Here is a 26958-nt window from a genome sequence, read left to right on the forward strand (position 1 = left end):
GTCATATCACTCATTTGTTTGTAAAGATGGAAAGCCTGGTTCATCCAGAATGCCACCTAAAGAATTTTCATCAGTGCCGTCTGGTTACAGAAGCTGATGGATTAACCTCTCCCTGCTGAAATCAGTGATCAATGGGCTTCGATGGAGGAATATTCCAGTGGGAGAGCACTGCTCCCTCTTCTAGCTAAACAGCATTTAATGTCTATTAAAGCCCATTATGCATGCTAATGCCTGTCACTACTTTATTATGTCACACTATTTCCCAGGCTACAGTAGGTCCTGAGGAAGCAGTGATATTACCTAAAGATTTCTCGACTAGCAGGCAATGCCAAATCATTCTTTGTGCCAGCGTGGTTTTGGAATCAACCCCTCTTAAAAGAATGGAATGTTCTCAACGAATTTGCCAATGGCTTAAAAATGCATGAAAAACTAATAATTGCATTCATGGAAATTTCTTTTTAAAAAAATAATCAGTAAAAAACTATTTATATATATATGTATATATTTCTCCCTATCCTGCTGTGTAATACCCCGAAAGAATCAGGGTTTCTTGTAATGTCAAAGTTAGAATTCATGCAAATTTCCAATCTGGTGGGTTAATTACTATGGCTGTTAAGCGCATTAACGGAGAATAAAATAATTACAATAGCAAAATTCAAACCATTTCAACAACTTTAAGTAATAATTCCAAAGATATACTCTGTTCATTAATGTGACTCTACATTTTGCCTATTTGACTACAATCCATAACAGGCAGCTTCAATGGGATTACATTACTATTATTTCTACAGAGAACCTTACATTACAATAGCTTGCCCATTTAAGACTGAATATCATTAAGAATACCCTAGGAGAATTTCACCAGGCTTTGAGGAACTCTGCTTTCATTCTGCATTGTATTTCTTTAATAAAGGAAAGCAGAAACATGGTGAAAACAGTCATTGTTCACAGTAAGTTAGGGAGAAATCAGTAATAATATTCCGTTTCTGCGGCGTTATAGTTGCTGCCAGTGTTTCCAAAAGCAAGCATGAATGATTACGGCAAGACTTAGCTAAGGTAGCTGTGTGGGTGATTGATAGGGCATTAATCAAAAGATGCATATCTGCCTCAGAATTTGTTCACAAGCTTTCTTCTAATAGCTGATTTCATGTTCACTGAGCTCAATGCCAGTTTGTCCAATTTATTTTTCAGTGTACAAGCCATTCATCAAAAAACACAATGATTTAACAGTCCCCCTTCCTTTGGGTGAATGAGTATTACTAAGTGTAACTACGTTACTCTATTCATTAAATAAACAAAAACTAAAATAACCCACTTCACATATAATTCCCATGGCACACAGACTTTGTATCTCCAAACACCTTTCCAGGGTTCTAGGAGCCTAGACTATCTGGCAGAGTTGGGAGAGGATCCCTGAAGGCCATTTACACTTCTAATTCTGGGAGACATGACATTTGGGGGTTTAAAAAGTCAGTACTTAATTAAAAAATACAGACCATTCAAAAAACATTTCACAAAGCAAAATACGCCCTTGATTTTATACATAAGCAACTCATAAGCATTCACAGATGGATAAGGGAAGTACACTTTTCAAATGATGTAGGAGGCTGGGCGCGGTGGCTCATGCCTGTAATCCCAGCACTTTGGGAGGCTGAGGCGGGTGGCTCACCTGAGGTCAGGAGTTCGAGACAAGCCTGACCAACATGGCAAAACCTCGTTTCTACTAAAAATACAAAAATTAGCCAGGCATGATGGCACACACCTGTAATCCCAGTTGCACAGGAGTCTGAGGTAGGAGAATCGCTTGGACTGGGGAAGTGGAGGTTGCGGTGAGCCAAGATCACACCACTGCACTCCAGCCTGGGTGACAGAGTGAGACTCTGTCTCAAAAATAATAATAACAACAATAAATAAAAATAAAAAAATAAAAAGATGTAGGAGGTGTCCTTACAAAAGACAAGGCTCAGCATTCCCACTGCAGTTTCCTAGGTCCACGATCCTCCTTGTCCTCGGGGAGCAAGGGTAGGGGGTCTGAAAGCTCTCGACATACTTTGGCCATGTCCCCATTCAGGGCCCCCACCTTTTTGCTGATAAAACCAGGTGATGGGAATAAATGTTCTCTAAAATCCACATCAACGATTAGACTGCAAGGGCTATGAGAGAACACACAGTGGACGGTGATCATGAGCCTTCAGGGCTTATTCATAAGAAGCCAGCAACAGAAACACTCTCCTCCTCCTCATATACAGACCTAGGCCAAGGCAGGGTATGGGACAGCTTGTCTGGACCCAGAAGGGTTGGCCCTCGGCCTTCTGCTGTCGCTCTTGCCAGGGACTGTGTGCAGGAGGGCTGCTCCACTCCAGATGACAAAGCCAATTCAGAATTTGATGACAAAAGTAGAAAGTTCTCAGCTCTGACACAGTATCACTTAACAGATTTGGAAGTCAAGGCTCCTCTGCTCTCAAAACACTGCCATCAGAGTGCTGGGACTGAGGACAGGCGATGACTGGGCACAGCACACGGATGTCGAGAGTCGCAGACAAAATGCCCATAAGAAAGGATGCCTCCCATGCACACCCTCAACCCTCTCGGGCAAGATCAAGGTATGAAAAGATTCTCCTGAGGTTTTCCCACTGCGGGGATAAGAAAACCTGAGCCACCACAGCCTCCTCCTTTAAATCAAAGTGGGGAGGGCTGTGGAGGAGGGGAGTCCTGCATCCTTTTGCCTCCTGTCATAGCACCAGCCCCTCTGCATGTTCAGCACTCACAGTGTCCCCTGCCTGGAACCCTTGGCTTCCAGAGCTCAGAATGGCCACTTCCTTTTTAACATTCAGGTTCCAGCTCCTCAGAGGGGCCTTTTTAGACTCATGCCCCATCAAAACGAGCCCCCTCTGCACCTCCTTGCCCCATCATTTTCTACTGCTTGCCAGTTCTATTCTCATGGCAGCATGCAGTACTCTCTAAAACTCCTTCTGTCTCTCCATCCAGGAGGCAAGGTCCAGCTGGGCCGGGCAGTGTGGCTGGCAGAGCAGACGCGCAGTACTGAGTCAATGAGTGACTGAATCTCTTCTTCAGTGTCTATTAGTTCCCTGTTGCTGCTGCAATGAACAGCCCAAACTGTGTGGCTTAAAACAACAGACACTGTTTATTATCTTACAGTTCTGGAAGTCAAAAGTCTGCAATAGGCCGGTGGGGTTGCATTCTTCCAGACGGTCTAGGCTCCCTGTCTCTTCCGTTTCCTGGAGGCTGCCCACATTCCTCAGCTCAGGGGTTGACATCACTCAGGCCGCCTCCTCCTCCTCCTCTGACCCTAACCTGCCTCTCCTGCCTCCCTCTCACAAGGGCCCCTGTGATTACATCACAGCCACCCACACAATCGAGGATCATCTTCTCATCTCAAGATCCTTAGCTTAATCACACCTGTGAAAGTCCTTCTGGCGTGGAAGGGAACCTATTCACAGGACCTGGGGATTAGGATGTGGACATCTTTGGGGCCGTTATCCTGCCTACCACACTCAGAAGAATCACCTCAAAGAAAACTATGTTTTCCTCTGAAAACTACAATTTGACAACATGTCTGTAAAGCAGCATTACATAAATGAAGCTAGAGTCTACATCCATTTCCTTCTGTAGCACTTCAATGGCACAGGACAGACTTTGCTGATTCAAGAGATCAGAATTAAAAACAAAAGGTAAATTCTACTTTTAGGGGCCCTGAATAAGAACCTTCCTAAATAGTTAATGTATTCATTCCACAATTTCCCACAAATAGAAAGTATTACTATTGTTGAAAAATATATATTTTTTTTTGAGATGGAGACTCGTTCTGTCACCCAGGCTGAAATGCAGTGGCGTGATCTCAGCTCACTGCAAGCTCCACCTCCCAGGTTAAAGCGATTCTCCTGCCTTAGCCTCCCGAGTAGCTGGGATTATAGGCATGCACCACCACGCCTGGCTAATTTTTGTATTTTTAGCAGAGACGGGGTTTCACCATGTTGGCCAGGCTGGTCTCGAACTCCTGACCTCAAGAGATCCACCCGCCTTGGCCTCTCAAAGTGCTGGAATTATTGGTGTTAGCCACCGCGTCCGGTCTATAGTTGAAATTGTTAATAATCTCTTATACCTTCTCTAAAACAGGACATAATCTACAGTCTAAACCTTGGTACCTGTGCTTCCCATCCTCATGGCCTCCATGTTTCTGTTCACCCCACTCTTTCCAAGGAGTCACCGGAGGAGATTAATTTTATGTTCTGATTCTGAATTCTCTCCATTCAACAATTAATCTGTTATTATTTTAAGAAATTACTTTTATAGCTTTTGTTTCTAAATAACTACATGAAAGATGGGGTAATTTAAGACAATAACAACAAACATTTATAAAAATGTGACTTGTAACTGTTAATCTATATTTAGTCAATAAGATCAGTAGAAAGAAAGTGTTAGATGGCCCAGATCTTCCCAAGCAACGTGCTAACACAGTCAGAGGCCTCCTGAGGTAAGTGTAATGGAGAGAAAGAGAAAGAAGTAGAAAGGTCAACAAACTCTTAGGAATACAGCCCAGGCCTGCTTCTCTGTGCATTCCTAATGTCCACCCCAGATACTGCTGACAGCAGGATATGGAGGAGCTTCCAGAGACCAGTGTTCCTCACAATACACTTTGAGAAACACTCTTCTAGGGCAACAATTAAAAAGCCAGAATAAGTTAATTTAAAAATTAATTTGTCCTTTATTTTACTAAAGAGCAGACAAGGAGAAAAATGTGGATGTTATATAGCTTACTAATCAGAGCTGATGTATGGTCACTGGGTTGTTAGTTTGAAAGGGCATTCCACTGGATGCAGGGTCTAAATAAGGATAAATTCTCAGTCAGTTTCATCTTCATATTCAGCTCTGAGCTCAGTTAAAGGTGACTGACAAACCGTTGTCTGACTGGGAACCATTTTTTCTTTTTCACGAAGACTTCAAAATAAAATTCTCAAAGTCTGAATCTTTAAGAAAGTTCTGATGTAAATATACATCAGAAATCAGATATACAAAGTGTTGTCAATACTCTTAAAAAGCATGATCAAATTTTGCAAACTGGTCCTTGTTTCTTAGCATTACTGTAAACAGCACAGTAACACCTCACTTACATGGAAGGCTTCTTTTTGGGAATCTCAAAAATTATACCCAACAGGACAAAACAGAGTGCAGGTAAAAGGAAAACTGTTAAGCAACCAAAATAAATGTCCTAAAGTCTACCCACTGCATATCATTCATTAATTCAGCAAGTTTTAACTGAGTACTTTATACAAATACCATTTATATTTCCAAAGAAAAAATAATTACTTGTAACCAGAAAGTTACATATAATTTATAATTAATATATTAAACCTGGAAATGCATAATCATGCTTGGCTTTCACAATAAATATTTATTTTTTCACACCAAGGAAGTGATGTAAGTCAACATTTGTACAGAAACCCTTGTAATCCATTCTGCTAATATAATTTATATTTATTTCCAAAATGATATATAAAATGGAAACACTAAAAGTTCATGCTGCAGAAAATCAGCCATTAAACATTTATTTGCCCTACCATACATATAGGCACTTCAAAGTCATTAATGTTCAAACCAAATGGATAAATCCAATTAGAATAGTGTATGAGAAAAGCCTGTGTTTTTTAAATGCTTCAGGAATTCTATATATGGTTGGGGGGGGGCGGTCAGAGTGCTGGGGATATACTGGATTCCTTAACAATGGTACTATAAATAAAGCAGCATAATATGGCTTGCTGTAGCCCTTTAAATTGGAATAGTAAGTAAGAGCTGATTACAATATTCAAGAGATTTGTTTCCACATAAAAATAAAGAAAACAATTGAGGAAAGTAAGAAAAATGTCAAGAGGCCATATCATCCATCCACCACACACTCAAAGGTAAAAGCTACTATTTTATTGTTTGATGATTTCAATCCACAGGACATTCTTAACCCTTCCCTAAAATAACAGCTTTTTCCTAGAGTTGCCATGGAATATCTCACTCCCATATAATCGCTGTGCCGGGGTTTCTGCACCAGCACATGATGTATGTGGGGAAAGGGCACAGAAGGATGTGGGAAGCTGAGTAGAAGGGAAGGCTCTTCGGTTTCCAGGATCATCTCTGAAATCTCTCAATGACCCAGCATGGTGTGCACAGAGCTGGACAGGTAGGTGATGCATTAGAGAACTAAGCCATAGGCAAGCCCTGGCGTGAGTGGTAATCACACTCCATCACAAAGGTACCAGCTCTCAGTCCAAAGTGAAGAGTAACGAACATGTGGCACCTCTGGATTATTGGGAAATGTCTTGTAAATGTAAAATCAACTCTGTCTACCCGCCACCTACAAAACACTTCTTCCAATTGCCTTGGTTGTTAAATTTCATTCATGCTTAGAGGCTTTTCCCTTCTGTAAATTCCGTAAGTTGAATTTTTTCAACATCCTTAAAAGAAACTCATGTGATAGTATCAGGATGTATTCCTTTAGGTCAGGGCACTGGAATTAAGAAACTTCATGCTGCAACAAACCTAGTTTTCTACAGGCTGAAGAAGAATCCAATGAGTATCCCACCTCTCCTAACTCGTTTGCTCATGAAATCAAGATAGGAAGTAAAGTCAGGCAACAAGAACCACTGAGATAACATGGTACCAGAATGTGAGAAACTGACTTCAAGAAAATAGAGGGGAGACAGACACATTCAAAGCCAAGCCAAACTTCCTGGCTACTTTGTGACTGTTGCACTAAGAGGTCATCCTCACTTTGGTTACAGTCGTGGAATTCGCTGCACAATAGTTGCCATTCAAAGAATCATTTTTTTTTCCAGTTTTGCAGAGAATGGGCCAACAGCTATCATTACTTGTATATGTGTAAGGACACACATGCATGCATGTGCTTCTATTTGAGAGGGAAAAAAAATAAAGCTTCTACTTCCATCTATAAAAGTTTCCAGGGCAAGTTTATTGGAAATCCAGCCCAGCCTCAGAGGTAAAGAGTACACAAATAAAGACCCACATGCTCTTAAGTATCTCAACATTTACATTTAGGCATATGCTTTCTGAATAATGCTTTGGAGAAAAATACATTAGGCTTTACATTATGAAAGTGATCTAAAAAGCTGAAAAGCCACTTGCCATTAAGCAGCCAAATAGACATGACCTCAATGAACGTGAATAGCAGTAACAAACTCTCACATGAGATCTGGTTCATCAAGTATGTTAGACATGGTTAGAAAAATCATATGTTAATATATGCATAATCCATTTCTTCAAAATATCATCAGATATTATTATTTCCATTATAAATAGCATTTCCCACCAATGCTTTTCACCATGTCTCTCATTTGAGGATTTCTAAGAGAGAAAGAAATGTGTCTGGTGAACACTCAGAGTTAGACCCACCAGGTTGAATTCGTGGTTCTGTCATGTGAGTAATTGAGTACCTTTGATTCAGCCTGCTAACCTCTATGAACATCAGTTTCCTCACCTGTAAAATTAAACAGCCTTGTGAGGGGCCTCCAGGGAAGGCCCTTAGATTTCTGGTCTTCCAGATCTAAGGCCCTAGATCTTAGGCCCTTCCTATTGTCCTTAGATCTGTGGTCCAAGATGCTGTGGTATAACCTGGCCCCTGCCTGTGTCGCCAACCTTGTGCCTTGGCTAACGTGTCCCGTGTTTTACTGTCATCTGCTGACGGTTCCCCCAGCGCCTTACTCCTCCCACCTCAGGGCCTTCACCTGCTTGGCCTTCTTCTTAGAAAGTTGTAGAAAGCTTTCCAGGGTGTGTTGTCATCATCCTGTAAGTCACTGGCCAATCCCCTGAATTAGGCCCTTGGTGCTATTGTTTCTTAACATCTGGGTCATTTCCTTTACAGCACTGACCAGAACCCTTACAAACTCCTTTGCTCCTTTGTTCATTCATTTGTTACCTTACAAGTTCCTTTGCTCATTTATTCATTTATTCATATGCTTAGAGGCTTTTCCCTTCCGTAACTTCCATGAAGGTGGGGGTCGTGTCTCTCTCAGGCATTTGTGTAGCCCCCATACCCCCAGTACAGCGACTAGCAGAGAGTTAAGCTCAGCTAAATATTTGTGGAATTAATAACTGATTAAATGAAATACTATGTAAAACTAACTACCATATCAGGTAATATTAATTACTTTTAAGGAAGTAAATGAGAGCTATCTTTTTAAGGTGGTATTAATTACTTTACTGAAAATGGGGGAAGGGAATGTCATCTCCAAATTTTTAGAAGATGGAATGATAATTTTAAAGACGTCGGCAATGTGGCACTGTATTTATCTGTTCTTCAGTATGCTTCTCAGTTCATTTGTGTGTTATTTCTCTGACATAAGCAAGGTGTTTACTAAGCACAGAGCCAAGGAGCTATGGAGGCCGAGCTGACTTCCAGCCTGCCTCAGGCAGCATCAGTGGACCTGCCAGACGCACCCTTACTCCAGGGTCCTAGTGTCAGAGAGGTCCGATGATCCACGAAACAGAAAGCACAACTTGCCCTCTCGTCATCTGGCTGAGCTTATCAGTGCTGGTAGCAGAAAAACACTGCACTGTTTTGTGAAGCTGGAGATCTTGGCACTCAGAGAGGTGATGTGCAACAGGGGAATGTCATTTTCACTGAGATCTCTTTCCTGGTCACACCAGACTTAAAACCACTAAGAATATAAAACCACTTTCATTGTAGACATTAAATAGAAAGTGAGAAAGTGATATCCAGTGGATTAGAAATGAGTGGAGTACTCATTTCTTCATCCCATTTACATTTGTTGGAAGACTACAGGAGAAGGGTGTCATTTTAAACACCTTCTCTTCCAAGGGTGGCTCAATTCCCTAGGGAGAAGGTTTTAGCAAAGGTAAACTATTTTAACCCACTGTGATTCACTGGCTATTTACAACCTTAGCCTTAACTATGCAGAGTGGGGGTTACTGGCTGTATTTGATAAATATAAATTATCTAGTTTTAGATGGGGAGTTTTCCAGGTGATGGAGAAGCTACAACTTCTTGAAACATGCAATATTTTATAACATACTTTCCAACATGCATAGAGTTATTTTTGAAAGCTATTTTAATTATGAGATTTTAAAAGACTTGTCAGGTATGTCTAGACAATGCATTTTTTAAAAGCTGACATAATCAAGTACTGTTATAATATGCCAATGGGGTTTTGTGAATAAATACTGGTTTTACATGGTATTTTTATAGTAGTCTGGATTATTAAGTAAATATATAAACTTAAAATAGACATTTGCTTTTTTAATCCTTTATTTTCTATTCACCCCTCTGTCTCTATATCTATCAATCTATGACCATGTAATAATATAACACTCATACAGATTGCAACTTTCAGAAAACCAGAATTATTCAACTACCATGTAGAAAACTTACTTTAATAAGGGGATGATGAGAATTCTGATTACTCATGAGAGAGCTCCTTAATTTATTTACTCAAGAACCATTTACTGAATGGCGTCAATATGAGAGAACGCAGGTGTCACAGGAGTGGGAACAAGAGGTACACAGTGGTTGGCTTTTTGGTGCTTGTGTTCTATTGGAGAGAAATGGATAGCAAACTACTAAAGGAGAAAGAAAATATGGAAATGTCAAATAGTGGTAAATGCTATTACAGGCATCTTTAACTGCATTTGCACTAGGGCACAGATGTGAAGGAGACGGCTATGGCATTTCTTAGAAACTCAGTATCTTTAAACATTTAATGACATGTTTAGAAATGTAAACATCATTACTGATGCACTGCCAATACCAACAGCAAGTTAAGTATTAGAAAACATGTTAAGTGTGAAAGTCAAGTGTGTTTAGAGTAAATTACCAAGCAGGAAACTGGAGTGCTAGTGCTGATGCCCACTAGGCATGGAACTTTGCTAACTTCATCTTGCAAAGACCCACTGGGCTTATGTGTAAAACAAGAATAAAGCCAGGTGTGGTGGCTCACGCCTGTAATCCTGACACTTTGGGAGGCCGAGGTGGGTGAATCGCCTGAGTTCAGGAGTTCGAGACCAGGCTGGCCAACATGGTGAAACCCCGTCTCTACTAAAAATACAAAAATTAGCTGGGCACATTGGTGGGCCGCTATAATCTGAGCTACTCGGGAGACTGAGGCAGGAGAATCGCTTGACCCTGGCAGGCAGAAGTTACAGCGAGCCAAGATGGTGCCACTTCACTCCAGCCTGGGCAAAAGAGTGAAACTCTGTCTCAAAAAAAACAAAAACAAAACAAAACAAAAAGGAATAATACCACTTGCTTTGCCAAATAGCTGTGACGTGAGAATGGTGAGTGAGCCTGAGCCTTGCACCTGCCCTGTTAGTCAGCATGTCGCAGAGGCTAAACGCACCTGAAGTCCACTTTCTCTCCTGTACCTTTTGCTGTTAAGAAAGTTAGTTACCTTTTCTAGATGTCTCCTTGCTTCTTTCCTTTCCCAGATCCTCTGGTGCTACCACTAACTGATTATTCCTGAAGTCAGTTTTTAGATCTCAGAAAATGAAACTTAGAGCAGGAGTAAGCAAGGCACTAGCACTCCTCCAGCTAAAGAACTGGCAAGTGGTGCCAATTATGACAATTATTATCATCATTATATGGGAAACCGATCTCATCTTGGGTTATCTGCATTACCTGCTCTGTGTGAGAATAGACATATAGTCCTAAAATACAGCAAATGTGTATTAAAGAGGGAGAGATTGCACTGAGAGAGAAAAGATGCAATCGAAAGTCTCAAAGGCAAGAAAGAAAGTGAGGATACAACGGGCCCAGGTCACCCAACTGTCACAGCCTCCAAGGACTGGACTGGTCTTTAAGTGAATCTCTTCTTCCATCTCTAATGATATAAAGAGGTGTGGTATAGCTCCTTGGAGACAAAATGGGCAATGATGATTTCAAGTCAGCAGATTGACAGTCTGTTAAGTACTGACACTAACTAGCTTAACTAAGTGAAGATGAGGAGACCAGAAGACTGTAAGGACTAAGAAGGCTGGGGTAGGAATAAATAAAGATAGCATCATGGCCATTTCTGTACCATATTCTAATCTATGTTCTTTAGATGCTGCGAAAAGTCAAGAGAGCTGGGCAGAGAGCAAGAGGAAAGAAAAATTAAAGAGAAACAAGAGAAATGAACATTCATGAAGTGAATTTGTGTGTTATCTTTGTGACTATCACCATGTGCCACCTTTCTGCTACTTGGATGCTATGACTTTAGTCAGGCCATTTGCACAATTGCAGTAAAGTGATCTCCAGTCCATGTTAGTCTATGACCCATAAATATTTACCAGGAGTGCAGGAACAGCCAGGCCAGGGTTCTGAGACTGGCATGCTTCCTCGGGGCCAGACTGGGATGGAGAGCAGCGTAGCACAGACAGGTCTGTGATGGCTCCTCTCCTGGATGAACCATCCCAGCTCATCTCCCCCAGAAACTTCACCTCAGTTAGGAATCTCATCCTGCCACTGTAGATCCACACCAGCTTTAGTAAAATGTGCCTTCTTCCTATATAGTGGGTGTCTTATCTGTAGTTTACAGATGTGAAGACTAAACTTCAAAGAGCGGAGAGGTAAGTTAGGTTTGTATAGCTGGTTGGTGGCAAAGCTGGAATCTGACCATAGACATATCCAACTCTAAAGCCTATATTTGTGACTACAGTGGCTAATCTGGAAAGGGCCCCAGGACCCCTCCCTGTGCACTGACTGCTATCACAGTTGCTTGCAGCTCTCCACATTTCCACACTTTAGTGACCATACGAAAAGAACAAAGAAAAGCAGCAGAAAATGACATCATACTAAAATTAGGATCTACCACATTTAAATATTAACTTGCCTACTGAAGAACATTGTTGATAACTGAACAAGAATTAAAACTGTAATGGAGAACATTAGGGAAAGACAACAGTATTCATTATTTTTACTAAATGTGGGTATTTTGCTACTGCAAACACTTTTTTTTCTGAACTGATGAAGTTTCCCTAATTGTGTATCTACCATGGAAGACCCATCAATGAACACCTAATGCTACTACCCATTCATAGAAACAAACAAAACCTCACTTATTAAAACCAAGGCTGGTGAAAACATCCGTTAGTATGTATTTTTCAAGCAAGGAATTATTCGCGATTAACAAAACTACAATTCTAAAAGATGGCTAGTAACTGAATTCTTAAATTATTGGCAAAAAATTTAGGGGAAATGAGAGCTAAAGTTTATAACCAGGATTGCTAAATTAATTAATTCTATGTCTATTATAGCATTAATAGTCTAATAATTATGAGACTAATTCTATGTCTCAACCATTTGTGAGCTGGCTTAGTTCAAACACTAAATGATCAGCTAATTCACCTACAATTCATACGTTGGCTTACTTTTATTCCCTACTTATTGACATCAGTCCAAGTTGATCATTAGCAGTAAGAAATACTTTATGTTAATCATGTTTACAAAAGTCTGTGCTTGCACCTTCACATGCAAGAACAGACATGAGGTGCTTCATGGAAGGAAGTGTCAAAACGCTTTCTGTCAAGCAAGGAATTATCCACAGTTAACAAAGGTGTATGGTCAAAATAAGGATCTTTCAGATTAAGCTAAAAATACTTAACAGAAAAATACTTAAAACAGAAAGTATTTAAGTAAAAATACTTAACAAAGAAATATTCTTTTGCTAGATTTCCTCTGATAACTTTGCCTTCCAATGTCATCTGCACTTATTTTCCATCAGACGAAAAGCCCTGTTGTTTCTCTCTCCCTCCCAATGGACTCCTTTCTCTTAAGAGTTGTAGGACAAGACTTCTGCCATGACTGGTCTTTTTATTTCTGTTCATGTTCTGTACATGTCTCATACAACCAGGTTTGAAGTCAGTTTTCCTCTAGAGAACATGACTACAGGAAAAAGCTGGATAAAAAATTTGCCATACTCACTGTCTTTACGAAGCGGATTTCATCATAACTCAATAACTGCTCTTTCTCTATAGGCGCTATTGACTACTGTCTGCAAGTACCAAATAATCTGGGGCCCAATAACTCTTTTTGCAATTCATGGTGATATCTGACCTGCCTCTTGGTACAGGCACAGCATCATCCTCATAGGCAGTTGGTACTGAAAATGCATCACTGTAGGTGCAAACAAGTGCTGACATTACATTTAAAAAACACATAAGGGATTCAGGAAAATACATACCTGATTGCACTTGCAGATAAGTGGCCATAGGAGCCACTTGCTGAAGAGCTGCTACGGGAATTATTGAGAATCGTGACCAAAGAGTTGGGAGACGTCCTTATCATGGTCTGAAGGTCAAAGCTATGATCAGACAGTGGTGATATGGACAGTGTACGTTTTCGGCTCGGCCTGGCTGACAGCCTGGGGCTGGGGAATCTGGTGCCTGTTATATAAACAAAAAAGAACCTAATTAGCTGCAGTTGGACTCTATACCGGTTATTTATTGCTACTCTCCTATGTGGAAGAAGTGAAGGATAAGAAGCTGGCAACTTGTGGTGACAAGCACCTCTCCTCCCCCATGTGATCTACTAGCTACAATTGAGGAAATTAGGGAGAAATATTTATCTTCCAGGGGCTTACCTCGGGGGAGCTCTGTTTATTAATGTGCAGGGAAAATGATAAATTGCTAAACAAAAGGGAGAGACTTTTATATGTTATCCCTTTCATTTCTAGTGATTTATGAATCTGACGGCTGCTTAGATATTCCCATCATTAATTCACCACAAGCGACAAACACAGTGGTTCCCATAGTTGCAACATACTACCCTTCCCACCCCAACACACACCATTTTAAGTCATGAGCCAAAGAAAGAAAATGAATTAAAGTATCCTAAGATAAAAAATTCAGCTCAGTTATGCCCTCAATACCCAGTGATTCCCAGAGTTACCTGCTCTATGGTATACTTAAAGCATTACTAAAACAACTTCTACATAATTACCCTGAATCAGTGCTTCTCAGTTGAGAGCAATTTTGCCCCCCAAGGGACACCTGACAACATCAGAAGACATTCTGGTTTTCAGGGCTCAGCAGGTACTACTGGAATCTAGAGGGCAGAGTCTAGGAATGCTGCAGAACATCCTATAACGTTCAGGGTCACTCTCCCCACAATAAAGAATTATCTGGCCCAAATATCGCTGAGATTGAGGACCTCTGCCTTACATTCCCCATAATCTAAGAAGATAAATCCCAAGAAACATTTAAAAGCTGGGGATGTTGCCTGTTTACAGATTTTCCAAGGCGGAGGAGAAACCCTTGCGAGCATGATAATGAGCTACAATGATCCTATAGGGCATTTTAATTCTTCTCTGGACCTTGCTTCTCCAGTCAGATCCAATAAAGACTGATACATTTATTAGAATTTTTAACCTTCAAGAAGATTCCACTGATGGAGCCTTAATCTGGAGTCCAAATCTGGAGATGAGTAACTCAAACTTAAATGCACACCAACTTAATGCAATGGTTTCTTCCTAAAGAGTTCAAAATTAAATGCCAATTTGCATTCAAATTTGGTAGATATTCGAGATGTGAGTTTCAAGACACAGAGATGAATGTGGCCCACAGGTCCATTCTGCCTTTTTGAAGGTCACATTTACATTACAGAGTCACCAAACTAAAGTTTAATGAAAGAATGAGAACATAATCTTACCAGGTAGGAGGCAAACAAAACATGATTCGTTTTAAGTAAATGAAGGGTTTCTAAGACCTCATAGAATGAGTATATCAGTTTATAGGAACATGGCAATTTTGTGGTACCAAGAAAAACTGAAGTAGTAGGTAATCTTTCTTTATTAAAAGAAAAAAAAAATGTCCAGGCTCTTGGTCTCCAGGAAATTCTTTGGGAATATTTTATTCAATAGAGATGGTTCTTGATACAAGGTAACAATCCAACATGCTTAGAGATAATTTAATAAAATAGGATAGATGAGTATGAAAGACTTTATTGTCAATACTACAGAAATAATGGAAAAAAAAATCCACAAACTGAAATTTAGTAAGTTAGTGCCATCCACGTATAAAACTTAAAAACCAACTTGAATGATAAATATGGTACCTATTCAAATTTTTCTTTCAGGCACATCTAAAATGAGTTCCTTCATTTACAGTAGTTTCATTACCAGCCTGATTCAGAGCATGTTAGTACAAAATAGCTATCCCAACGATGTACTTTTTTTTTTTGAGACTGAGTCTCACTCTGTTGCCAGGCTGGAGTGCAGTGGCGCAATCTCAGCTCACTGCAACTCTGCCTCCCGAGTTCAACTGATTCTTCTGCCTTACCCTCCCGGGTAGCTGGGACTATAGGGTTTTATTTTTAGTAGAGACGGAGTTTCACCATGTTGGCCATGGTGAAAGACGGGCGGATCATGAGGTCTCAATGTCTTGACCTCGTGATCCGCCCGTCTCGGCCTCCCAAAGTGCTGGGATTACAGGGGTGAGCCAATGCGCCCGGCCTGTGAATATTTTTAGGCATTTAAATCAGCATCTTACTTTTATAATGGCATCTGCCTTATTAAACACAACTCCTTCACATTTACGCACCATGAAAGGCTATCATGGAAGTTTTTCAGTGAGGAAACACATGTCACTTCCAAGTAACTCCAAGGACAAACCAGATTTGTTGTCAACTTCTATATAATCCTGGACAATAACTGCCCTTCTCAATGGTACTCAGTGATCACTGGCAAAGTTAGAAGTGACAGCTCATGCTAGACATCCTGTTAGAGTAGATATATCCCTAGAAAATCTCTAATGTTTTAGATCACTAATTGTGATGCAAAAGGAAGAAGCCCATTTGATGCTTTCAAATCCCAGGAGCCTTAGATCTCCCTCACATCCTCCAAAGAGGGTGAGGGGCCTCTCAAGACCTTTTCACCCTTTCCATGAAACTCTTTGGCTTGTTCACAGCCTGGCTGGAACCTTTCCTCTCTCTGTTTTTCCCTCCAAGACTGGCTCTTATTTAAGTCTATTTCCACCAATATAAATAATGGTTTTCAGGGACCCTCATCTCTAGAATGTTCCTTATAGGGAGTATTTGTTCTCATCTTCTAAGGTCACTCCAACCCTGAGAGGGAGAATTGGGACCATAAACAGACTAGCTTATCCTAACAAGCTACATATAAACACTCTGACCGACATCTTGCTGAAACCTAGATATGTCCACTATTTAAAAGTCAGGTGCTCACCTGAACCCAGTTTATTAAGGGTTGTGTTAATTAAGAAGTACTAAATGTCTGTAGCAAGGGATCAGAGTGACCAGATAGATCCCAGGTTTCGATCTACCACTGCAGATGGACATCCACTGTAGGAATTTAGGATTAATGTTTCACTTCCTTGTTGGAAAAAAATATCCTATGGTCGAAATTTCTGGGCAATCTTCTTATATTCTAACTAAATAACTACTAATAAATGCTACTTCAATTACTTTAGAGGAAAAGAATATAGTGCCTTACGAACTTTCCAGTCCTTTAATATGTTCTTCCCAACTCCTTAATAAACAAGTAAAGGAAGAGAAAGTCAGCATTTGGGGACAGTGATTTGGGATACTCTGTTGAGGGGAGTTGCTAAAATACAAGGTAAGCATTTTCAAAACAGCCAAAAGAGAAGTAGCCCAGTTCTTCACTGATGACACTACTTCCTTCGTAAATATAAGCCAGAGCATTCTTATTGTTCTAACACAGATATCTCCGATCTGGCTTTCTGTTAATTGTTTTGTTTCTCTATTCTAATAAGAAATTCTGACAAAGAAAAAGGAGGTTTGTTTTTATGTGATGAATGATAGGACATCTAAATTCCTACTTAATGACAATCAATTTACCATATACTCAGGCAAATTAAAATTCCTTTAATTAGTTTTTACAAAGTAAAAGGGTAGCTTCATCCTTTATTTAGATAAAAACCGCCACTGCCTGACTAAACACATTCTCATCAAATAGGGAAAGTAATGTGGGCTGACCTTCCAAGGATTCTCTCTTATTTTAATTCTTTATTTGCAGATTTTAAATAACTGATTTGCATAATAACACTTTTTTTTCAACAATCATTAACTGAAATGTGGTTATGATGAATCTGAAATGTAAGCTCTCTATGCTGCAAAGCCAAACAACAGAACCCCTGAAGAAGATGTAACACATTTCTTTTACTTCCCGTGTGGTAATGAGCTTCCCAGTGGAAACCAACAGAATCTTGTGTTCCAGTGAAACACACAAAGGTAGTTCTTGGTGGCAAGCAGACTAAAGCTGTAGAGTTTTTACCCCTGTGTGAAATAATCGCCTTCTTTCTAGTCCAAGACTCAGGACTGAATAACTAGAGCTGACCTATGCTCACCCTCTGTCACAGAAGAATCCAAATAGATTGTAGATAGAAAAACATAAGTTAATTGCTGCTACTAGGAAAAACAAACAAAACTCTAAGCAAATGCCCTACTCAAGGTCGTACTGTTGTCCTATTCAAAGGTAGGGGCTTTTGCTGATGTATCACTTGGATGATGCTTTAGGTTCGCTTCAGAACGCCTTGCAAACGGATGTGTCCTTAAAGGACCTGAAGAGATGAGTGCTCTGGTATGCTCTGATGAGAGGTAATTATAGGCTTACTTGTCTATGTATCTACATAAGTGATCCACAAAAATCATTACACACCTAAGGAACCCCAAAATAAGTGATACAACATGCATCAAGTAATCTCATCTTATTCCACTGCTAGGCACTAAAAGTAGTCCCTTCTGATTTGGAAAAAGTTTTCATTTTTTCCAAATAAGCTATTTGGCATCTATTGATAACTTGGTAACTATTCTGATCCTCTCATATATTTAGCAGCTACAAATGGTCTTAGTGGAATATAATTTTTTTAATGTAAAGAAAACATATGGGGCAAAGTAAATCATTTAAGGCAAAAATGTAAAACCAAAACAGGTATTTTTTTAAATTAATTTTTAAAGCATAAAATCCACGAAACCAAGGCGTGAGTGGGCAAAGTTCATCCGTATATCAAATCCATTCCTCCTTATTTTGTTATCAAGACAATTACGGCAGGAAAAAGTTTTTTGGTTGGGGGAGACATGGTCTCACTCTGTCACCCAGGCTGGAGTGTAGTGGTGTGACCAAGGTTCACTGCAGCACTGACCTCTTGGGCTCAAGTGATCCTTCAGCCTCAGCCTCCTGAGTAGCGGGGACTACAGGTACATGCCACTATACGCAACTAATTTTTAATTTATTTAGAGATGGATCTCACTATGTCACTTGGGCTGGGATTTTTTAACCAGTTAATATTTTTATATCACTGTCAATTACAATTGCCTGCATCTGCCAGTTCACTGGTATCCTTGAGCTAAACAGGGAGTCCCAGGATGTCCAAATCTGTGGAAGTTTCTAGAAAACCAAGGGAACCAGAGCATCAGACAGTGGTAGTTCCACTTTCTCCTCCAGATCAAAAAGTGACACTATCACCTAATCTTTGTATCTTCCTCTCTGTTTCATGAAGTAGCCTTTGTCATTTCCCAAGACTCTAGAAAACGGCCCTGTCACTTACTATCCATAGCGTGAAGATATTCCATGTGGATGGCCCCCGTGCCGGCGGTGGCAGCTGAGGGAAGAATGTCTGCATAGGGGCTGCGCTGGCCGGTTAGCAGGGCCATCTGATGATAGTATTCTGCTGGGCTGACTCCTGCATGGGGAGCTAGGAGGAGACAAGAAATATACGGTTACTAGTGAAAGAAGGTCAACTAGAAGTTTCTCTGGAGGCATCTCAGAGTCCATCACACAACCCACATCAGCAATTTCTTTCATGTCTTATTAGAGTAAACCTCCTTTAACTCAAATTGTGCTCTTACGTCCATTAAACATCTTTTATTTGAAAATAAAACTGAAGGAAAGGAATAGAAAAAAGCGAAATGCATTACAAAGTTTTTGACGTTGGTCTAAGAAATTATCAACAAATCAGAATGATTAAAATGTATATATGTACATAACCACATTTGCCTCCCCAAATAAAATCAGTTTTACATCAAATCGCTGTACGTTTGCATTTCTTACAATAGTAGACAACTTAGAGGACTATGATATCTTTCCAGACATACTTAAAATACTTCTCTAAGCTTTCTGACAAGAGTGTCTGAGTTAACTCTCACTCACATGAAAAGTCAGGGTTTACCAGTATGAAAAAAGGCAGCACAGCTTTAATAACACAACTGAATGATAAGCTACAATTTTGCATTCCATAATTTAAAAGCGCTCTTTTCCTTTTCTTCATTACAAAATCAAAAAGAAAATATACCTATCAATCTGGAGCAATTTACTGCCAAGACTCGGCTTTCTAACAGGGTAATAACCGGTTTCCACCTGCCAATTTTCATGCAAAAGCAGCAAGACATTGTAGCAGTTCTCAGGGTGGCCTCCAGACTCACAGAGATCTGGATTTAAACTGGCTCCATGAGGTCATCAGGAGCAAAAATTAAACTATGTATGTAACACGTTTAGCACATAGCATTCAACCAATAAAAGTTTTACAATTATTATCTAGAAATACCAGCACTCTAGTGATAGGTTTGTGGGTATTTTATATTTGTTTCATATACTTTTTATCCACGATACATGGTAAAGATATAGATTTAAGGAAAAAAAACTTTAGGCCACAAGAGAAATATTCGTCATATTACTTTATTTGATTATATTAACTGGATTCTTGAGAGGCAAGAAAAGGAAGGCAAATCAACCAGTCAAAGAATGTGCTATATATACACATCATCAAATGCTATGCAAAGCAGATGATAGGAGTACTTTCAGTAGTTTAACTAGTGGTATGACTTTCCGCTGGCCCAAATAAATTTCTGCAGGCCAGGCATAATTCCAAGTCCATTGTCAGCTAGCCTCCCTCTCTCTCTCAGTCTATTCTCGTTAGTCATTTCTACCCAACTGACAAGTACCTGAAGGAGATGATTCTCCAGTTCTTCAAGTGCAAAATAAAATCTGAAGCAGAAAATCTAATTCATATTTGATTTTTATTTTTCAAATGTGAATCTTGGCCAGGCACAGTGGCTCATGCCTGTAATCCTAGCACATTGGGAGGTAGAGGCGGGTGGATCGCTTGAGCTCAGGAGTTTGAGACCAGCATGGACAACGTGGTGAAACGCTATCTCTACAAAAATTATAAAAATTAGCTAGGCATGGTGGTGTGCACCAGTGGTCCCAGCTACTTAAGGGGCTGAGGCAGGAAGATGACTTGAACCCAGGAGGTCTGGGGTACAGTGAGCTGAGATTGCACCAAGGCAGTCCAGCCTGGGGAACAAAGTGAGACCCTTTCTCAAAGTAAAATAAAATGTCAATCCTGCCCAAAGGGCAAAACTTATTCTTTAGCTACTTATATTACTATTATTAACTAGTAAATTCACTGCACTGAATCAAAAAAAAAAAAAAAAAAAAAAAAAAAAAAAAAAAGTGGCTGTTGCTGAAGGAAAGCTATTTCTGAAAACCCAAGTGAGTGGATGTTTCCTGAGACACTTCATGCGGCTTCTCACCATGCCCACCCAGCCTCAGGAAGGAGTCTACCTAGAGAACGTGCATAGGGCATGGAAGTCACATCAAGCCCTGCTCAGTGAAATGAAATGCCTGGTGTTTCTCTGATGTGGAAGAGGCAGTGATGACTTGTGATCTCTGCAAGAATTCAGTGCGTGCTACCTGTAATTAATAGGTGGTGCAATTCTGGACCTTCATTCAGATTCCAGTGATTACTGGGCAAATGAATTTCTATGTGTGCATGAAATGGAAAATACTTTTCCTGAATCAAAGTACCAGTTTATAAGTTGACACCAGGAGAATACACAGCTCCAATTAAGAAGAGTCATGTGAAAAGTAATGGGGGGGCTAACAGAACCAACAGGAATTTGATCCTTGAGAGCCTAAAATGAGGATCAAAAGTACGATAAAGTCTAAGCTCATTTCCTTCCCCAGTACACTTTTCTTCTGGTTTTCACAAGGCATGGTCAAGAATAGAAAGCAGTTTTCATGTGGCACGGTCAAGGATAGAAAGCACAGGCAACAGCCCTGGACCATGCTGTTTTCTAAGACCTTGCCACTCAGAGCGTGGACCAGGCACCAGCAGCACTGACATCACCAGCTTTTGAGGAGCACAGAATCTCAGGCCCCGCCTGTCCCCACCTGATGCAGAATCGCCTTTTATCAGGCTCCCCAGGTGATTCATAGGCACACTAGAGTTTGGGAAGCCCTGCTCTAACAGACACATCTGTACAAATGTGCCTCGCAGACACAGAGAACAGAAAGGTGTTCATCAGAAGGTGAGTAAAACATTCATGTTACACACGCATGTGTGTGAATGGCTACAGGACCAGTCTAATCATATGTGAAGCAGCAGAACAGAACCCTAGTTACCAGCAGGGATTTGGGAATCAGAAAAATTTAGAGTTGAATTCCACCTCTGTCCCTTACTAGCCACGGGACGACTGCGTTGCAGGTAAACCCCACTGCACACTGCTATTCTGCCCTGAAAATGGAGATGATACCACCACTGCCAATGAGGTGTTACAACACTAAAACGCAATCATGCATGTAAGGCACAGAGTACAGCACCTGGCACATGGGACACACTCACTAAACATCAAGTCTACTTTATACACATCCCGAGTGAGGAGCAGGGAGGAGGCTGTGTGATCTCCGGAAGCAGAATCCATCCTAGACTTACCATCTGTAGGGCTCAGCCCACGGGTTGCTGAGATCATGGAGAGCGACGGACTGCTGTGCAAGGAGCGGATATAGTCCATGTATGGATTAATGTAGGGATGTGGAGGGCTGAAGGGAGACTCGGAAGCGGCAGCGGGGTTCCGGTGTGGGGAGATCCTAATGAAGGGCAGGTCCGGATACGTAGGGCTACTAGATAAGGCAGAAGTCCTGGGTACAAAGAAAACCAGACACAAGGGGTATGCATGAGACAAATATCTCCACAGGCAGAGGCTGTCTGTGAAAGAAAATAAGATTTTAAGTGAATTCAAAGGAGCCTTGTGGAAAAAAAATGCAGGCAAATACATTTTAGTACCACTATCTTAAAATCAGCATGATATAATGCAGACAGAACATCGCTATGCAATTCTTTGGGAAAATAAATTGACCTCTGAGAAACTTCATTGCACTCCAAAACAGTAAAATAAAGGTCAGCCTATGGCTTCTTCCATGAGAAGAAATTCTAAATAACAGGCAACTGGGCTTAAAGTGGTTGCTACAATTGTATTTTCCACTTGACCCAAATATTAATGTCACCATTTAAAACTTACCTCTTACTATCATGGTGTTGCATAAAAATAAGAAAGAAAAGAAAAGACCAAGAGAAAGAAAAGAAAAAAGAAAGGGAAAGGAAAGAACAGAAGAGAACAGAATGAAAGAATACAATCCCACATCTGTCAGGTCTAGAAGCCTGATCATGCACATGGCAGAGCTGCCTGTAAGGAAGAATACCCATTGCAAAAGTCTGCTTAGAAACGGGAAATCGGTCACTCTAACGATCCAGGCATATGTTTGTTTAACTTTCAAGGGTCTCGCAGTGGTAAGTAAAATGAGTTTTATGGATCCAGGTGTGAGTGTTTGGAAGGCAACTCCTCCTCTCTGTGCAGCAGCACCTGGAATCAGCTTTCTGCTCAAGTCCTTTTCCATGAGGCATCCCGATGAGCCACGTTCAGTGAGCAGTAGTAACTAAGTGCTCCCGGGTTAGAAAGTTGGGGAAGAATGCGTTTTCGATCAAGTCCCTGCCTCGGTTATAATGGGCTAAGGTAGAATGTAGGCTTTGGGTTATTACAAATAAATTCTAAAACACACCTTGCTACGACGATATCCTGATTGGCTTTTGGAGAGAGATTCCTCAGAATCCCCTCACACCTGCCGCCCCACAGCCACAGCCACACTCTGAGACAGCCACTTCCAGAATGGCCAGTCTGCATAACCTCCTGTACCGCCAAGTTCCTTCTCTAATGGAAAACATTTGGCGTGGATAATCAGGGAACTGGCTCTGACAGGTCAAACACTTGTGCTCCCCCTTTTCCTCATTCACAGAGGGTGCGGCCATAGGAAGGAGAGGCCCTGACAGACAGAGATCAACTGAGAACAGCAAACTCCTCTTCCACCACTGGCTTTAGGAGTGAAATGAAAGGAAGGGGGAAACACATTTTCTCCTTGCAAAGCAAATGCTCACGCACCGCCCGGCCCCCATCACCCTGTCAGAATATAATCTTGGTAAAAGCCAGCTCCACTAAATGCACATCGCAGGCACTGAAATAAATGAAATCAAAGATCAGATAATGAATTTTCTCTCAGTAGAAAATAAAAGAAGTTGAAATATGGTGGTGGGGATGGATTTTCTCACTTTCTTCTTCTGATTCTGTTTTCACCTTGAACTAAAAAAAAAAAAAAAAATGAGGCTTTTTATTTGTTACTCAGATGCTACTTTGGGAAAGCAAAATAAAACTCCAAAGTTTTCTAAATTTACACGTGGGAAGAGTAAGAAATTACCACCAGCAAATAGCTATTTCTTTTCAAAACAGCTTGAGGCTTTCATACCCAATCAGAAATTAGTAAAATGGCTTGTTTAAATAGAGATCAACGTAACCTATTAGTCTTTCCTATTTTAGCTCTTAACTACAAAACAAGTTAGCTTTCTGTTCTTGTTAACTCAGCCCGTAAGCTCCCTTTAGACGTGTCTTATCATTGGTTAAATCTTACACCCTGTTTAGATGTGTTTGCTACCTTAGAAGGTACAGAGGATGCTCTAATTCATTCATTCATTCTTCACAAGAAAGGACAAGCAATCCTTCCAACCTATTCTTAACACAAACTTGTTTATAGACTTCCACTGAGGGACTGGTGCCACCGAATGCAGAAGAGCCGTTTCAAGAAAGCCATGAGATGATGCCTCCTGGGTCAGTTTTTGCGATCCAGGAATAACTTGGTCTGAGCAACAGGAACTAAACATCAGGGCGGGCAATGACATTTCTTACTAGCTTTTCTTGATTTACTCAAAGATTGAAACCTATTATTTCTCCAAAATTCCAGAGCTGAAAAGAATAGTAAGAATATCCCTAGAGGTCCAAATGCTATTTTGGAGAATTATGCACAGGAAAACTAATCAGCATCTAGAAAAACATAAAAATTATAGAGGCCAGGCTAGGGTTATCATCAATCCCACAGAAAGCCTAGGAAGCTGTTTTCTCCTCACAAAAGTCTATCAAGTCTGATGTCCCTGTCACTGCTTCACTTGGATTCAAGCTTTTCCCACCAGGACCCTAAAGGTACCTACTAAACCAGCTTCCCACAAGTGAAGCAATCCCATCAGGGTCCAAGACCTGGTCATATCTTCTCTGGCAGGAGCACTAGGCTCTACGGTATTTTTACACACTGCTAAGAAGCAACAGTGGAAAGGAGGGTTCCTCCAGGATTTGAAGATAAAGATACAGGTGCATCGGACAGTCATAAGGGGGTTATCAGGAATTCTAGATACAGATGCATCCAAGCAGTGGGACTCAATGTGAGTGGACCTCAGCCTTGATACTCACCTTCTCCTCTTCCTTAAAGGTCCAATGGGGAAGATAACCTCGTGGGAGTGTTGGGTGGTTGACATGAGTAAAGTCTCAGGTACTGAGCCTAGTATATACTGAATGCTCAAAACAAACACACACACATATATATAAATATACACATACATTCATATGTAAGTTCACATGTGACATATACATCACATATTGTGCTAACATATATCAACCGGTAATACACATAAACAGAAACATATTTATATACGTGTGTATATGTACACAGATATATGCACACATATAAACATATATACATGCATTGTAGGGGTAGCAAATGCAACATACTATGTGATTTCAAATATTGAAATATTAAGACATTCTTTTTGTTAACAGACATTGTTTAGAGCAATTTAAATTCATAGCAAAATTGAGCTGTAGTACAGAGATTTCCCATATACCCCCTGCCTCTACATATAAATAGCCTCCTGCCATTATCAACATCTCCTACCAGAGTGGTGCATTTGTGATGAGCCTACACTGACACATCATCGTCACCCAAAGTCCACAGTTTAGGGTTCACTCTCGGTGTCATCATTTCTATGGGGTTGGGCAAATGTATCTACCATTACAGTATCATACAGAGCAGTCTCACTGTCTTAAAAATCCTCTTTCACCAATTCTTCCCTTCTTCCTTTTCCCAGCTCCCAACCCCAGGAAACCACTGATCTTCTTGCCCTCGTCATAGTTTTGCCTTTTCCAGAATGTCATACAGTATGTAGACTTTCCAGACTAGCCTCTTTTACTTCGTAATATGCATTTAAGTTTCCTCCATATCTTTTCAAAGTTCATTTCCTTTAGCACTGAATAATATTCCATTGTATGGAATAGCTTATTTAGTCATTCACTTACTGAAGGAAAATTTGGTTGCTTTGAAGTTTTGGCAATCATGAATAAAGCTGCTATAAACATCTGTGTGTGGGTTTTTTGTGCAGAAGAATCCCCTTTCCATAGCAAATCTGATCACACCATTCGGCTTTGCTCATCTGCCTGATGGCATCTTGGAGGCACTCCTTGGATTTTCCAGGACCTCCTTTAGTAAAATCATAAAGTCACATGAGGTGGTTAAGAAAATGGACTCAGTAATTAAATGCAAGGGCTCTGAAGGAATGGGATTGGAAGGTTTCTTCACTTATTCCCTCACTCAAGCATCAGTTTCCTTACACACGAAATCGGAACAATCACAGCTCCCTCCAGGGGCTGCTGTGAGGGCTGGAATCCTGTGTGTAAAAGTAGGAACACAGTGCCTAAGTGCTGTGGTTCTTGATGTTCTTGCAGAACCAGCCAACAACACTTCTTTTCTTCTGATCCTAAACTCAGGGGAAAAAAGAAGTCCAAATGGTGATTTGTTCCCTAGCAGAGCAGTTCCCTAGCAGAGCAGTGGCTGGTATTCAGTTTCTCACTGAAGTTTGGTCATTTATTAATTGTTTCCACATTAGGCTTTCGTGAGCTGGGTTAGCGTATTTCTCTAGCGCTACAGTGTGACAAAAATGAGTTTCTAAGCAAACAAAGCTGAGCACCCAAACTTGAACTACAATAGCCAAACAGCCTCCTGACATATGTAAATAGTCTTTAAATAAAGGTGCTTTTAACCTTACCTAACAGAGCCACCTTCAAATTCTTGGCAGCTAGATCATTTGTTAGTTATTGTGGTTTTGTTTTTTGTTTTTGAGACGGAGTTTCACTCTTGTTGCCCAGGCTGGAGTGCAACAGCGCAATCTTGGTTCACTGCAACCTCCGCCCTCCAGAGTTCAAGCGATTCTCCCGTCTCAGCATCCTCAGTAGCTGGGATTACAGGTCTGCGCCACCATGTCTGGCTAAATTTTTGTCTTTTTAGTAGAGACAAGGTGTCACCATGTTGGTTAGGCCGGTCTTGAACTCCTGATCTCAGATGATCTGCCAGCCTTGGCCTCCCAAAGTGCTGGGATTACTGGTGTAAGCCACTGCTCCTGGCCCAATTATTGTGTTTTTAACTGGAAAGCAAATCTGGGAGAGAAGGTTAAGCTCCTTAAATTTATCAGGCAGACGTGTGTTCACTGCTGTGTGAGGGGTACTCAGGATTATGACCAGAGGAGGGCTGAATTCCACTTAAGGAAGAGGACAGGGGAGGTATGGAGAAGGCGGCCACAAAATTTCCCATAGAAATGACATATTTTCCTACAAACTATCATCACCTTGGCCTGGTAAATATTTGTCAAGTTCGTTAAAAATCTTCATTTGAAGATTATAAGTAGTGCCAGGAAAAAATTATAGGTGTCTCCTTGACGTATATTTTTAGTAGATACACACAGAAATGAACTGCAGATCACCGCTTTCGGTCTTTGTGGCCATCCCCTTCTCTCTGTCCTGGGACTGTCTGTGGCTCAGTC

The 26958-nt window shown here is 40.7% G+C and overlaps 1 protein-coding gene across 1 annotated transcript in view; it reads right to left on the reverse strand.

Annotated features, from left to right (window-relative positions):
• The window catches only part of GLI3 (GLI family zinc finger 3), a 277199-nt gene that overhangs the window by 62846 nt on the left and 187395 nt on the right, over positions 1-26958 (reverse strand). The window contains exons 5-7 of the mRNA XM_030933297.1: positions 21706-21911; positions 18541-18687; positions 13200-13401 (exon numbers count right to left, since the gene is read on the reverse strand). Of these exons, the coding sequence (XP_030789157.1) occupies positions 13200-13401; positions 18541-18687; positions 21706-21911 (555 nt within the window). The remainder of the gene's footprint in view (positions 1-13199; positions 13402-18540; positions 18688-21705; positions 21912-26958) is intronic.

Source organism: Rhinopithecus roxellana, chromosome 6, assembly GCF_007565055.1.
Source record: "Rhinopithecus roxellana isolate Shanxi Qingling chromosome 6, ASM756505v1, whole genome shotgun sequence".
Classification (NCBI taxonomy): domain Eukaryota; kingdom Metazoa; phylum Chordata; class Mammalia; order Primates; family Cercopithecidae; genus Rhinopithecus; species Rhinopithecus roxellana.